Raw genomic sequence first — 15187 nt, 5'->3', positions numbered from 1 at the left:
AAAGGTATAAAGCATGCAAAATGAAATGTAAATACAGTTAAGACCTGTGTGTGTATTTCCATGTATTTAATTTTTCGTTTATCCTATCTAACCTTAGCCTCACATCATTCTTTCTGTCTTTGACAATATTGGCACTGGTGTGAACTGGTTGGGCATCCACTCATACCTCTCCTCTTTAAAATGGTGGCTTCAAAAGCATGGAGTTTCTTTTGATCCTGAGCTTTTGGTCGAGGGAGATACGCCTCAGCACAACATGCAGATTTACCCAGAGGCAATTCTTCCAATTAGCACCCTCCTCAAGGCTAAATACCTTGTCAGGGCATTGCTTTGTGGTATCGTGTAGTTTTCTCTTGGCTTCCTACACAGTCTGCTTTGCTTTGATATTGTACACTCAGACAAGACTATCACATGCATAACCGGGTGGATATGTGATATACATGACTTACAAACGGTATGTAACTCCTTTGTGCAGAAAGGCAAAACAAGAAAGGATTAGTGTCACCCCTGTGCAAATGGAAGGGAAAAAAAAAACAAAAAAGAAATAATAATAATAAAAAAAGAATAGTACTTTGTCAAGTGATAAAAACTTTTGAGTTTACCTTCACTGCTCCTAAGTCATGGCCTGACACAAGTTAATGTAGAGTTCCTTACCTTGGAGGTATATCAGACGGGTAGCTCAGCAATTGTCCTTCTTTTCTTCCTCACAGTTATCGACATAAGTTACATGTATTGCATATGTCTTATGTCCCATTCTTGTCATTCCAGAGTCAACATCTGCAATGTTTGTTTTCGAGGAGAGTGAATGAAAAATCAACAATCTTTTAACTTTGGAATGAGCTCTTTTTGAAAAATAGTAGTGCTTGAGAGGATAGTCAGAAAAAAAAAAAAGGTAGTTTAAAATAATGGGTGTAATAAGCCAGTCAGTTGGAAAATTACTAATCAGGACTGAGCATTGAGACTTATCAGAAAGCTACAGCCTAATGCTTGTCTGAGGAATTCATGTATCAAACTCCACTTCATTCCTGCTTCATTGGAGAAAATGATGAAATCTTTGAGTGCTATGGAAATTACTGGTTAGAAATATGGAGAAATTCTCCACCTTTCAGTCTGAGCTGGATGCTCCCTTAAAGCCCTGTATGTCTCAGACAGGGAATTATTAATAGCCCTGACACGGGTCTTCCTCAGATATTGTACTTGGCTGCTGTCAAACAGCTACCAAAATGATGCTTTTCAAAGTGTTAATTATACAAATCTGATCTCTATCTTCTCAATGAGGCTGCAGACCATTTCCAGACAGCTTGCAGATTGCCTGAAGTAGACTTGCACGGAGAAAAGGGCAATAGAAAATTCAAAATCTGTCCAAAAGCTCTAAAAGCCCTTGGCTTGCCTCTGCTGCTATTAGGGAAATGTTAAGGGTTTACATTGATGTATTAAACAGTGCTGGTTTGGAAACTTAATTTTGCAAAGCTTCCTTGAGTAAGGTATGACCTCCTGAGATCCCTTCCAACCTGAGTTATTCCGTGATTCAATGAATGTATGAGTTATTATCTGTAAATGGCTGTAATGTTTCAAAATCTTGATCTGACTGTGGTGGCCTATTAAGTGCTTTGATTGTCAGCATTTTCCTTAGAAGAATCACTCCCATTCATTAATCTTTAAATTATTCATATTCCCTCAGAAGCTTCCCTTCCGGGACTTTAGTTAAGTCATAAGAGGGGTCAAAAGCAAGAGAATTCTGAATTCTGCTCTCATCTGTCTAGGGTTTTTGTCTTTTTGGCTTTTGCTTTTACAGAAATGAGCTGTGCTGACCCTGGATATCTTCCATTTGGTAAAATGGGAATAAAAAAATCAATTTCCCGTACAAGAGTAGCAAGAGAGTTAATTAAAATTTGCTGTGAGATTCTTGCACATAATATGTTATTTACTTTTTGCTTCTTATACTTTCCATAATATTATCATTCTGTCCTCAGGCTTAACTAGACTTTTTACCTCTCTTAATTACTGCTTTGATCTGGCTTTTAGAAAGTCTTCCTGAAGATGGAGCCCAATGATGTTATTGGAAAGATTCCAGTTGATTTCAGTGAATTTCAAGCTTTGCATGAACTCCAAGATGCTGAATAAACTGTAGTAATCCATTCATGGATTTGTTAAGAAAAATACTTCAAATGTTTATAATGCCTATACATGTGTCGTTTAGGTGATGACCTGAAAAAATCATGTCTGAGGTCCAGGGAACGGTCGAGTTTTCTGTGGAGCTACACAAATTCCATAATGTGGACCTCTTCCAGAGAGGGTGAGTTGATGTTTCCATGAATTTGCAGCTGATTACAGACAAGTAGTTTCCAGAAAAGAGTTAAACTACAAAACAGGTTCTTTTCTGTCAAATGCAGTTATATTTCATGCAATCTCCAGGGCAGGGAAGGATGTCACTGGGCTTTCCTTGCTGTCAAGGAAGATCAACGTACATCACTTTTCACTATAAAGTCAGACTGACTGACTTGTTTTTGTAATACAGTGTTTTAATGATCCAAATTATTTTAAGCATCTGTTCAGATATAACCACAATAGCTGCTTTAAATGTTTCTGGACGGGTGTTGAGCCTCTGTGCTATATGACAGCTGAATTGAACCATAATGAAAACATGTTTATTTTAGGCTCACAAATCTAATGACTCTATTCTTTTCATGAAATTTAGCTGAATCCCACCATTTCAGAAAGGAACATGAATACTCATGTTTGCCTAAAACTCTGGTTCTGGTGGCCACATTGCTTTTTTCATGTCCCTGTAAGTTAGAAGAACATGTACAGCTTTCTTCCCAATAGCTTTTGTAACAACCCGGTGGCTGTGAAGTGAAGAAGCCTAACCCAGTGTGAGCTGTTACTCTACATATTGGATCCCACAGGTGTTTTTCAGTGAGGAAACCACAAGTTACTAAAACACCTTTTAAGGAAACCAGAAGACCCAAATGGGTCAAAAGAATGTACTTAATGGACAATAGTGGGTCTAGTGGAATATTATTTTCTCTCATCTGTGAGGATTTATGTGTATAGCACACTATATATTCTCTTTCAAGCCTTAGCTTGGTACAGGGGTGGTTCACAGCTGATTTGTCCATCTCGAGCACCGTTTCAATCAAGAAAACCATGGAATTCTTTCAGGTATTGGGATGGATTAAGTAGAACCGTTCCCATCTGTATACTGGCTTTTTGGTATTTGTTGTCACTATGATGAACTACGTGGAAAAGATGCTGTGAACTTGAATGAAGGAAACATTTTGTTTTAACAGCTGACATCTGTCATTCTGTTCTTGTCTCCAAGCGAATATCCACCAACTTTATGTTAGAAGGTATCCGGATTAAACCAAGTACTTGTGTTAAATAGGACCAAAAAAATCCTCTGTGCTTGAGGTGTTTGGTTTGTCTGAGTTATAAAAGAAATCTCATGTGTATTCTGGTCTTTATGATCTTAGAAGACAGTCCTAGCTATGGGTTTTTTTTCTTGGCTTCTGATGATCAGTGTATGTCTTTGATCTACCTCACATTTGAAAATCCACACCCATCTGTGAGTTCAGTGATTTTTTTGAACTTAGATGTTAGGATGTTCAAAGGCCAGGATGCTTCCCACTTCTCATGTTACTGTGTGACGAGCTGCCTGTTTTTTGTCATATTGGGTGCTTTTGCAATCACTAATTTCTATAAAATGCTTTCTTTGGCTTTGACAGTCAGATCAGATCTCTGGTGGGGGATAAACCTAGCACTAACAGGTAATATATTCTGCTGTCACACTAATGAGTTCCTAATTACCCTTGCTTTTTTTCCCACTGGAGCTTACCTGGCTTTACTGATTAATATTCCAAACACATGGTACTATAGGTTATACTGCATTAATTTGTTTACAGTAATTTTTCTTTCTATGTATCCTGCATAGTATTACATTTGCTTTCTTTCCATAGTTTTAACTTTTGCATTTCCAACAAAATGCTTTATTGTGTCTCATATTTGCTGATCAGTATCTTCTGTGTCTTCAGCAGCTCCTCTCACTGTAGCATGAAAATGTGAAGAAAAGGAGTAAATGAGCTTGCCAAATTTCATTTTAACTTGGGCAGGCTTTTAATCTTTTCCCCAATTGCCATTGTTGATATTCACTATAGACATCTGGGATACCTTGGATTGACATATGGTCTCCCCAGATGACAGGGTGGTTGAAGTAATAATGATGGGAATTTTCTATTTAACTAGTTTTTTCTTCTCTGACCGCCTTGTAAATTGAGCCAATATCATTCTGTCCTGATGAAGGCCAGAAAGGTGATGTATGAAATGTTGTCCATCAGGGTAGCAGTGGAGCTGAAATGAATCTTAATTTCTGTGGGAACCTAACATGCTATGTTTTTTAACAACAAAATCAAGAAAAACAATGAAGACTATTAATAATAATTTATGTTACTTACTTTTCCTCTTGATACTTTGGTACAAAAATGAAACAAAAAAACATAATCAAAACCCTGATCATGTATCTCCACAAATACATAGCAGTTCTGCTACTGTATGCCTAATTGTCATAAGGTTGAAATTCCTGGGTTGGACCTGTGTAATTGTGCAGAAATAAGGACAGTATTTTCCAAAACACTTGGTCTTGGCTAACTGTCCTCCTAAAGACAGTACCTCTAGGGAGAGCATGGCTGGGCCAACAGTGAGGCCTTGGGAGAAGAGCACTCCATGAAAAAAAAAGGAATGAATAAATCAACAAGGTATAGCAAGAGAATCCTGGGAGAATCAGCCTGTCTGGAGCCATGAGGTGATGGTTAATTATCAAACTTGATTAAAGACATGATTTGCTGGCCATAAGCCACAGATTCAAAGTGCTTTAAAATGTCAGGCCTTCAGTAATGGTCCTGTTCTATTTCTGGTTGCACTGGAAGCTATTTTGAATCCTGTATGCACACACAGCCCAGTTGCCACCTCCCTCTCCCCAGAAGAAATGGAAACTCCTTAATCTATCTGAATTACACCTTGTTATATTTGAATCATGTTTCTTAACTCGTATGAGTGGTTAATACTGAAAAGAGATTCTGATATAAAAGTAATCAGTTTGGAGGCGTTTATTAAAATATTTGTTACGGTTGTATGTTTCTGGTATATATAACAGGAACAGTCATCAGTAAATTATGCGTTGCAGGTAGTTTATTTTGGTCTATTAGTGTTAAATTTTTCTTCTTCTGAAGCACAAACATAACAATGTCAGTATTTATAGACATCAAAGGTTAAATGTTGTAGCTGCTACTATAGGGGAAGAAAGAACCTTTTATTTGGTCAAACCAAAGGATTTGCAATGCTGTTTGATGCCGGAGTTCTAAAGGTTGAGTAATAGATAATGCAATTTCTGGAAGAAAAACATTTTTAAGTTTTCCATCCTTAATTCTCTCCATCATGTGCTGCTTAATAACTGGTGACAGATATTTTCTCTAGTGAAATTAGCTAACTGATTCTGATTCTCCTTAATAGAGTAGGAAATAAAATTATCCCTGACTGCCGGAGATCTATTAATTGATTTGTCTGGTTCTGTCAGAAGCAATCCTTCTGCACCTTCTTTTCTTAAAGCTTTTCAAAATCTATCTGGCAGAGAAAAAAAACAAACCCACAACTACTGCATTGAGAGGGTAAATAACTTTTGGAGTCTGTGAGAGAATAGAGGGCACAAAGAAGGTGAAACAGTGACTTAATAGTGCTGGGATTCTGGCAATGATGTATTATAAAGCAAGGATGAAGGTAAGTTGTTACCAGTCACAGGAGTGAATCAACTGCTTATCAGTCTTTTCACTCCTCAAATTCCAGGCTGCAATTTTTAAGTGTCTATCACTTATACTGGTGTTTTTTGCATGTAAGGGGTGGTAGCGTTTAGAAATGAGTGGAAAAATGAAGTCCAGCTTCTTCTAAAATGAATGTAACGTAGTCCTGGGGAAAAGATCAGTGGTCTCAGAGTTTCCAAAAAACCCTACAAGTATCAGACCAAGTACCAGTAGCATTTAGAGCTGCTGAAAACATGACATTCTGCCTTAACAGAAAAAGCCTTTATGTGGCAAAACATCCCTGTTGCCTACCAGATGGACAACAGTGTTTCAGTGTACTTAGTCATTAAATCATCCTCTTCAGAGACAAAATGCAGCAGCTCCTTCACTCAGCTTATGGCAATCAACCAATGCCTTTCTTGTCGGGATGGATACCTGGAAAATACACATGGTATTCTGAGGTACAGTGCCAGGATATGAAAAAAAAATATATATATAAAAAATTAAAGTCTAGGACAGAGGTAAATCTTGTTATTTTGCTCATAGCAATACACATTTCTTCAAACTTCTCACCTGTAATGAAATACAACTGACTTTTGGACTGTAAACCTATGTAATTTTGAAAATACCAATCCAGTTCATTTACGATGCATGTATTCTCTTTAATATAAATGGAGTGAAAAAAAAAGAAAAATTAAAAAAGAAAAGGAAGAAGGTTAACAGGCATGCTGAAGTGATGCATTTCTGGGAATAATTAGTGCTGTCCCTTGGAACAGATGTATTGACAGAATTGACTTTTTTCTTGGCATGAAGACATATTATTTCTGTGACTCTTGAACAGACCTTCACTTTAAGGCAGCATCAGATACCTTCCAAAAAAAAAGCTCAGAAGTAAGAAAGCCATGACTGTCTACATGGTCACGCAGTGATAGTTGAGAACCTGCTGCAAAGAACTGGCAGGATTGAAACTAGTGTAGCACAAACCTGTACTCATGAAAGTAGCTGAAGTGCTGGTCCTCAGTAAGCTAAACGTCAATGTCCCAAGGTGTAGCAAAGGTCCTAACCCAGGAGAATCATGTATGATGAATTATTTTCATGACACTTGGTGAAAACAAGTCTCTCATTTGGTTGGTTAGAGGAGCGAACTTTAATTTTAAGGCACTCTGTGTCTACTGAAGAGAGATGGGATTTCCAGTGCCAGTGGTAGGGGGAAAAGATTGAAACTAAATTGAGTGAAGCCTAAGATATGAGACTGTTCTGCAGGTGAAGAGTGGCATCTCAACAAATTCCATTGACTGATGATCAAAATAGTCAGTGGAAAGTAAGATACTCTTGTATCTGGAAATTATCTTCCTCCTTCAGATAAGCAATACCCTGACTTGTCTTACCCTAAATACATTAGGTAACTGTTCTGTGTCACTTCTTTACTTACAGAGAACTAAGCTAAAGGCCAACTCATCTAATAGGTTGGCTAACTAAGGCAATATCACAGGATTAGTACAATCTAGATTCAGAAATAAGGGACCTGGATAGATAGTACTCAAAACCCTGAGATAATGTTTCATATGCTAGATGTGGCAGAGAACCTTAGTGTGTCCTGTCTGAAATGCAGTGTAGAGGGCCAAAAATTGTGTCTTGCCTGCTAGAGCTTCTTCTTCTTCTGTGGCCTACTGCAGTCAGTTCCCTATGTGTCCTTTCTGCCATTTTTGTGTACTAATTGCTGACTACAATTAACCAGATGACATAAAATCAAGTGACATCATTATGCAGAGAATATGTGTACCCATCTGATGTGTGTAAGCATGTCACACTATAATGGGTCAGTGAGTAGCAGGGAAAAAGGAGAGGTGAACCTAAGCAAGACACAAATTAGCAGGTAGGTGACAACCTCTTGTAGAGTGTGACACTACCCTTTGAAGAGATATATATATGTATATCCATAACTCGCCTGTCTGGCCCGCAGCTTGGGACTGTCCCTTGGCTGCTTGCTGATAATAACCATAACAGGTATGACTGATACTCCTACTATCGCTCTTTGCGTAGGAGATGATGATGTCCTCTTGCTCTGATGTCCTGATGCCAGTTTTTCTGAGCTGCAGAAATGTCATCGTGAGGGAAATGCTACAAAACACGTTACCTCCTCAGCCCCACAGGTTACTGTGAGCACGTTGGACATTGGATCATATAGGAAGCTGCTTTTTTACCTTTTTTTTTTTTTTTTTTTGTGTCAGAAATGGAAAATGCACTTGCCTGAAGGATCGTCCCTTCTCTGGGACCTGACTGGAGCAGTGCAGTGAACCCCTATGGGACAGGGGATCATCTCCAAGGGTCAGGCACCTTAGAAATTACAAGAGCATACACTAGAGTGTTTGTGAGTGCAAAGTATTAGAGTTAAAATAGAAAACACTCTACTCCTCAAGTTTATGTACATGTTTGTAACTAAAGAAAGCTATAAAATTTTGGATGTTTAGACAAAGCCAGTGCCATATCAGAATGGACAAATTGTAGTGATCTTGTTAGCAATGGGTTGTGACAGCTAAATAAAGCAATACAAACCTCTACATCTCAGAAAATACAGGGGGTTCGCTTTTCTTCCAGCCTCAGTTTTCAAGACTTCTAAGCACTCAGCAAATCAATTAAAACCATGTGGTATTTTCTGTTAATCAGGCTTCTATAGCTTTCTTCAAAACCACTGATGTTAACGGGAGTCTCTCAATCAGCTTGTTGGATTGTGTCTTCTCTGATTTAGAGGTTGGCAAGCAGTGCACCTCTGTAACTCATGCCTCCAAAGAAGCATCTTTGTGATACCTAATATTAAGTAAGGACATTTGTAGTAAGATTTCTGTGCCAGAGCTTGTAGCTGAGCCTTTGGCTGAGTCTATGGTTTCAATGCAGGTCCTACTCCTTTTTTTCTAACCCATGTTTCCTGGAGTCAAGCAATTAGACAAGAAACTATTGTAAAATTAGCCTTTTAATGCTCATGATTGCTATGAAAAACATGGAAGGTTGTATCCCAATGCTTCAAAAATAACTGCATATTTATTAAGTTTTAAAAATATTTTTAAAATATTAACTCCAGGTTCCATTCACTTGTTAAAAAATCCCTTGTTGGTAATGACTGCTGGAAAAGTGGAAAGGAAGTGTGTTCCTTGCAGGTCTTTTTTTTTTAAAGAAAAAAAAAAAACAAAAACCCAAACTCAGCTAATTGTTGTATTTGATTGACAAAAAAAATAACCCTTGTCCCTTAACATCTGGACACTATCTCCTCTAAGGACAGCAAATATCACCCTAATCCAAGTGCCATTTACCTTGCTGCTTTGATGACTTTCTGAGTGAATTATGTCAGAAAGCAGCTTCAGTTTCACCTAACACGATTTACATTTATACACTTCAAATGTTGACTGCAGTTCCTAATTCATAGAGTTACAGATGGACCCGTGTCTCCCGCTGGGAATCATTCAACTCTGTGTGTAAGTGTGTAGGAGAAGGGAGTCTTAAGCCCTCAGGCATGTGGAAGGATATATATGTATGTGCTGCAACATTTTATTACTTAAGAACAAGTGAAGTGACATATTTTTAATGCACTGAACTCAACTAGAACAAGCCAGAAACATGACACCAGCACAGACTGTCAGTGCAATTATTCTAAACAAGAGAGGGTGCCAGAAATTACTGAATGAGCAGCTCTGGTAATAAAATAAATATGAGATGCTTCAAAAAAACCACTGTGCTCCTTGTGTGCAATTTTCAGGGAATGTGAAGTTATTCTCCAAGTTTTCATATGAGGGCGATTGTGGTGCTTTGCAGTTCTTTTGGCAATTTTCCTCCCTAAAGCACTTTGCAAACAGCAACTAATTGAGTCAGATGAAGTTATCTGTGTTCAGAATGTGTTATCACGTTGTTACACACTGTGCATATCCCTAGAGGAAGCATGGCATAATCACCAGCAGCAAATCTTGTCTTTAAATATAGGACAAGCTGTTGAGAGAACAGCTAGACCTGGTCCCTTCCTACAGTTCCTGGTTGCAAGATTTTAAAAAAATAATAAATCCTACGAGGATAATCAAGCTCTGGGATTTCCTGCTCAGAGAGGCTGGGGAATCTTCATCCTTGGAAATTTTCAAGACCTGACTGGACATGGCCCTGAGCGATTTGGTCCAAATTTAATAATTCGTCCTGCTTTGAGTGGGCATTGGGCTGGAGACCACCCAAGTTTTCTTCCAACCTGAATGATTCCCTGAGTGTGACCGTAGTCTTCCTCAGCACTGAAACAACCCTGTGCCGCTTTCTTCTGCATCGTTCTGGTTCAGCCCACGCGGCAGACACTATGTTTTAGTGATTTATCGTCAGTCTCCTGCAATTCATCTAGCTGTTTAGCTTACAGCACAAAATAGGTTTATTTGATTAACATTAAAAAGTGATTTTAGCTGAGAAATGCAGTTTAAAAACAAAATTAAGTTCTGCTTCTTATCATTGCATATGCAATGCTTCACATCTTAAGTCCTGATGATTCGATGACTCTATTCTATGATTCGATGTTATTGTTTCCAGTTCCTCAACAAATGTTTCATATCCTGAAGAAGCCCAATTTTTAATGCTGCACTTAATGCCACCTGATTCTAAGAATTTATGGGGTTTATGTCATCAATTGTCCATGATATCATTAAGCACAAATACTCAGAGGGTAAAACAGTTAGACCTGAGTGCATCAATGAAGATCACAGCTGTCTCTAGAAGACCCACAAATGAAAAGCAACCACTTATTGTATAAAGTCTATTGATTCAAGTAGAAGTTAATCTCAAAGACATGGTTTTAGCCCATTAAATGAAAACCTTTGCTTTGCTCAAGTTAAAACTTAATTAACTTCCTTAGGGGTGATCAAAGCCACTCTGTGATACTCTAGAGGATAATGCTTTAAATTTAAGGCCTCTGCTTGCAGAAATATTTTTATTTTATGAATTGGATTCACAAAAATGTGCAAAGCACACCAAAAGCTTTGAAGAAAATCTTATGATGGTCAATTTTTAATGTTATATATGATAGAATGAGCTGTCTTCCAGCTTGATGACTGATGAGCATTAAAAGCTGGCTATATCCCAAATGTTTCATTTTAGTTTCTTCTTCTCTTTTTAATTATATTTTTTCACCCAAGGTTTTAATCTAACATCACACCTTTCATTTTATTTCTTAAGAGAGCGGATCCCATCTGTTTGCATGACATTCCTCTTGGCTAGCACTGTCTGTATGATATATTTTAATGTTTGTCTTCCAGGAGCAAATAGAATTCCTTCTGTGTCTGTATCCTTACCTCTTGACTTCTGAATTTTCCTGGTGTGTACAAAGCTTTCCACCTGGGTAGCCAGAGTATCTATACCAAACTGTGCTCTGCATAAGCATCACCAAGTTTTATCTTCAGACCGGAAATCACTTTACAACCTTTATGTATCCTTCAAAATGTCTTTCTTAAGTCCTACTTGTTTATATTCTACAAATGGGAAAAAGCCAAGACAATTGTAAGAAGGATCTGAAAGCAAGCTAGGCAGTGAATGCACTGATTCACTAGATTATACTTAAATTTTTTTCCCCTGATATCTATGGCTAAATAGAGGCAAATTTGCTGAATGTTATGCAATGTGGACCTTTAACTAATTCGTTTTGATGACTAGTTATTGTTCTAGTGTTCAGGACCAAGAAAAATCAGCTGGCATCCCATGTGTGAAAGGTGACTGAAGTGAATTGAGCACACTCTCTTGACATATGACTCAGCCAGTTTTTGTTGCACTACATGGGCACCAAATGGGAGCAGAACAAGCAGTGAGTCTGGCCCATGTGGGTTGAGAAGAGATAAGATGACATTTGGAGTTCTCATGAGCTCTCAAATTAATATAACATTTCTGGGCTCTCCAACATGTGTTTGTTTTAAATAACCATCTTGTCCAGATATTGCACATGTCAGACCCTTTGATATTGCACATGCCTGGTTTCAACTCTGTATTAATGACTACTGGGAACTCTATGTGAAAAATTTCACATTGCCATGCAAACTAGGGTTGGAGAAGAAAACCACACCAGTAATTTCCTTACTGTTGTGTCCCTAACTTACTGCCGCATGCCCATCATTTTCAGAGAGGAAGCACTGCTGAGTGGCTGGGTTCAGCTCTATCTCCCTGCCCTATGAAGGGAAATCTACTTCCCTTCCCTTTGAAGAAATCCTCTCTTGGCAATACTGTCCACACACTTCTGCACAGCTTTGTAAGGTGCATTTCAATGTAACTGTTCCAAATCCAAACGGTCTATGACTGTTATTATTTGTTGGAGTGAGTAATGAGTTTGCAAAAATTCTTGAGATGAGCTTGAACAGCCTTTTAGCTCATCAGCTATTATCTAAAAACAGGGGAGTAGTAATAATATCTCAGAAGATTGGTCTTAACAGGGTACAAACACAAATTCTCAGGTGCTGCAATAGTAGAAAACATCATCGAGGATGGGAAAAAATTGTTCCAGAGTGCCTCTGAATTTTGGTTGTCAGATATTTTTGTATTCACCTTAAAACATCCCAAAGTCTATTTTTCAGAATGGAAAAAGGTACACAATCTCTGGACTAGATCCTTTTAACATTGGTTATGTTGAGAACTCAAAACCATTACTCTTCTTTGACACTCCATCCTTTTGAGTCGCCTTGAGATAATAACGGTTTGTGTAACTGGAGAATTTAATTCTATGGATGCAATCAAACAATATGGTGTGTACGCTGCAGACAAGGTGCACTTGAGATGCAATGGGAAAAACAATTGGCCTTTGTCCTTGCATTAATGGAGTTCAGCATATTGTGTGCCTGGATAGGAAGATCTTTTTTAGCACTTTAATTACTTAATGTGCTTGCTGCAGCATAAGTACATTAACAAATGCAGATCAATTTCTCCCATCAATCCTTGTCCACTTTGTTACTTCAGAACATTCATTCATTTGTGAGGATAACATCTGCCAAAAAAAGGTATTACAAATAAAATGCAGCTGAAAAATGAACTCTTCTTTAGTAATCTCTTGTTCCCATTTGGCTCTGCATGAGAAATCTTTATAATGATGTCTGCAACAAAAGAAGTCAGTTTATAATGTGACTGTTTGGAGTGATGTCTGCAACCAGCCAACACCAAATATGCTGAGGAAGCTGTGGATTTTTAATTTATTTTGTGATTTTTTTGCTGAACCAGTTTAACATATTCGCTTTGGCTTAGATGTTGCCAGGACTCACATGTCCTCCTCAAGGAATAAACTTTGTGAAATAGTGGAGAGAAATACATTGATGTAATAGACCTACTAGAGCTTAAAAAAAGTGTCTGGGTGTGAAGATTCTCAGATAAGAGCAGCCCTGGCTTGTTCAACCACTGGAGCTGGGGTTGTTTAGCCAGGAGAAAAGGAGGCTGAGGGGAGACCTTAACGCTCTCTCCAGCTACCTGAAAGGAGATTGTAGTGAGGTGGGGGTTGGTCTCACAATAGGACAAGAGGAACGGCCTCAAGTTGTGCCAGGGGAGGTTTAGGATGGATATTAGGAAAAATTTCTTCACTGAGAGGGTTATCAAGCATTGGAACAGGCTGCCCAGGGAAGTGCATTCCTCTGTTAACATTGTTAACAAGTGGGGTCCCCCAGGGATTCATACTAGTCCCCACGCTGTTCAACATCTTAATAAATGACCTGGATGATTGCACTGACAGCACCCTCACCAAGTTTGTTAATGACACCATGCTGGGTGGTAAGGTGGATAAGTGAGAAGGGAGAGACCTCTTACAGAGAGACCTGGACACGCTGGAACAGCGGGCAAGCAAAAAATTAATTAGGTCTTTTCTCCCTGGAGAAGAGCAGGCTCAGGGAGAAACTCATCATCACAGTATACCAGTACTTAAAGGGTGGCTTCAAAGAGGACTGAGGCTCTCTCTTCATGAGGAGCCACATGGAGAAGACAAAGGGCAGTGGGTACAATTTATACCAGAAGAGGTTTCATCCCTGTATAAGAAAGGAAGTTTTTACAGTGAGAATAATCATTCACTGGAACAACCTCCACAGGGACATAGTAGAGTTCCCATTGCTGGAGGTTTTCAAGATGTTATTGGACAGGCTGCTAGGTAATTTCATCTTGGCTCTCCTTCCCATGAAAGGCTGAACTCAATGATCCTTTGAGGTGCCTTCCATCCCAGGCTAGGGTATGATTCTGTGACTCGTATGAAGAGTATTTGATTTGTGGATCCTGATAGAAGGTAAGCATGGGTTCCACTTCTAGCTGTTTTGGAAATAAGTCCTCTTCATACCAAGAATATATTTGCAAACAACGTGGAGACTTAACTAGTGTAAGGCTAAGTGGCTACAAACTCTCGGCATTTCCAGGATTCAGTGGCAGCTGAGTTGGACACATCATTTGTCTCTACTGCTGTGTTGTTCAATACTGCTCTGGTTCTATTTTGTCTTCTGTGAAAAACTTCTTCTGGGAGAAAACTTCTGAAAGACAAGTTTTTGTCAATTCTTACATAATTAATATTAATATTTATAGGATTATCAGAGGGGACAGATTCATGACATAGTTGGGAATGAAAACTCCTGTCACCTCTCTGTACAGATTTTTTCTAACGGAAAGAGGCCTCATGTTGACAAGAACATTGTGAAAAGAGGTTCTGATGCATCCACAAAAAATGGGATTTCCATTTTTTTTTTCCATTTTTTTTTCCATTTGCCAGCACCGAGTTTACTTTTAGAAGAGAGTATTCATCCTTCTTGGAAGAGGGGGAAAAGTCCCCCCAGTGCTGCCAACAGCTCAGTGAGAAAAATAGGTAAATTTGGGTAAGATCCCACATTTAGCAATTAGTTTTATTTGTGTGGAGTGAGTGGGTGGAAATAGAGATGACCCATTTCCTGAGAAAAAGTAGGAAAGAAAATATGATGGAAAGAGTAAAAATTAGGAAAATAAGGAGAAAGGGAGGAGGTGGAAGGTGTTTTCCTTGGGGTGCACTGATTTGGTCATCCCCAGGCCTGGTGTGGGAGAAATGCACCTTTGTCTGAAAGTCTGGAGTCTCTTCATCTACTCATTCAAACGGTGAATTTCTTGATTTATCTCTTGAAACAGTGTTTGTGGGAAAAGGAAAGCTGAAAAGACATTGTTATCCAGTGTATCAGGCGCCCATTGGCAGTGGGGCTACCGGGTGGCCTGTGTGTGGAGCGGCCGGGGCTGCCCCGTGCCGGACACAGCCGGACACAGCCAGTCCCAGCCGGCTCCAAGGGCCCCACCGCAGGACACAGCCGAGCCCCTCAGCCAAGCTGGGGGCGCCGGGAACGGGGAAAAGAGGTTTGGGAAAGGGCGGAAGGCGGCCCAGGCAGAGGAGGAGGAAGGCAAGGAGGGAGCAGCAGCAGAGG

The 15187-nt window shown here is 39.1% G+C and overlaps 1 protein-coding gene across 1 annotated transcript in view; it reads left to right on the top strand.

The window, feature by feature from the left end:
- The first annotated feature begins 2216 nt into the window (after positions 1–2216).
- Positions 2217–15187, top strand: part of FAM135B (family with sequence similarity 135 member B) — a 132032-nt gene continuing 119061 nt past the window's right edge. Inside the window, exon 1 of the mRNA XM_074144951.1 lies at positions 2217–2293. Within this exon, the coding sequence (XP_074001052.1) occupies positions 2217–2293 (77 nt within the window). The remainder of the gene's footprint in view (positions 2294–15187) is intronic.

The sequence above is a fragment of the Numenius arquata genome, chromosome 3 (assembly GCF_964106895.1).
Source record: "Numenius arquata chromosome 3, bNumArq3.hap1.1, whole genome shotgun sequence".
NCBI classification, from domain to species: Eukaryota; Metazoa; Chordata; class Aves; order Charadriiformes; family Scolopacidae; genus Numenius; species Numenius arquata.
The sequence above is the reverse complement of the archived record's forward strand: the minus strand, read 5'-3'. Positions and strand labels throughout refer to the sequence as shown.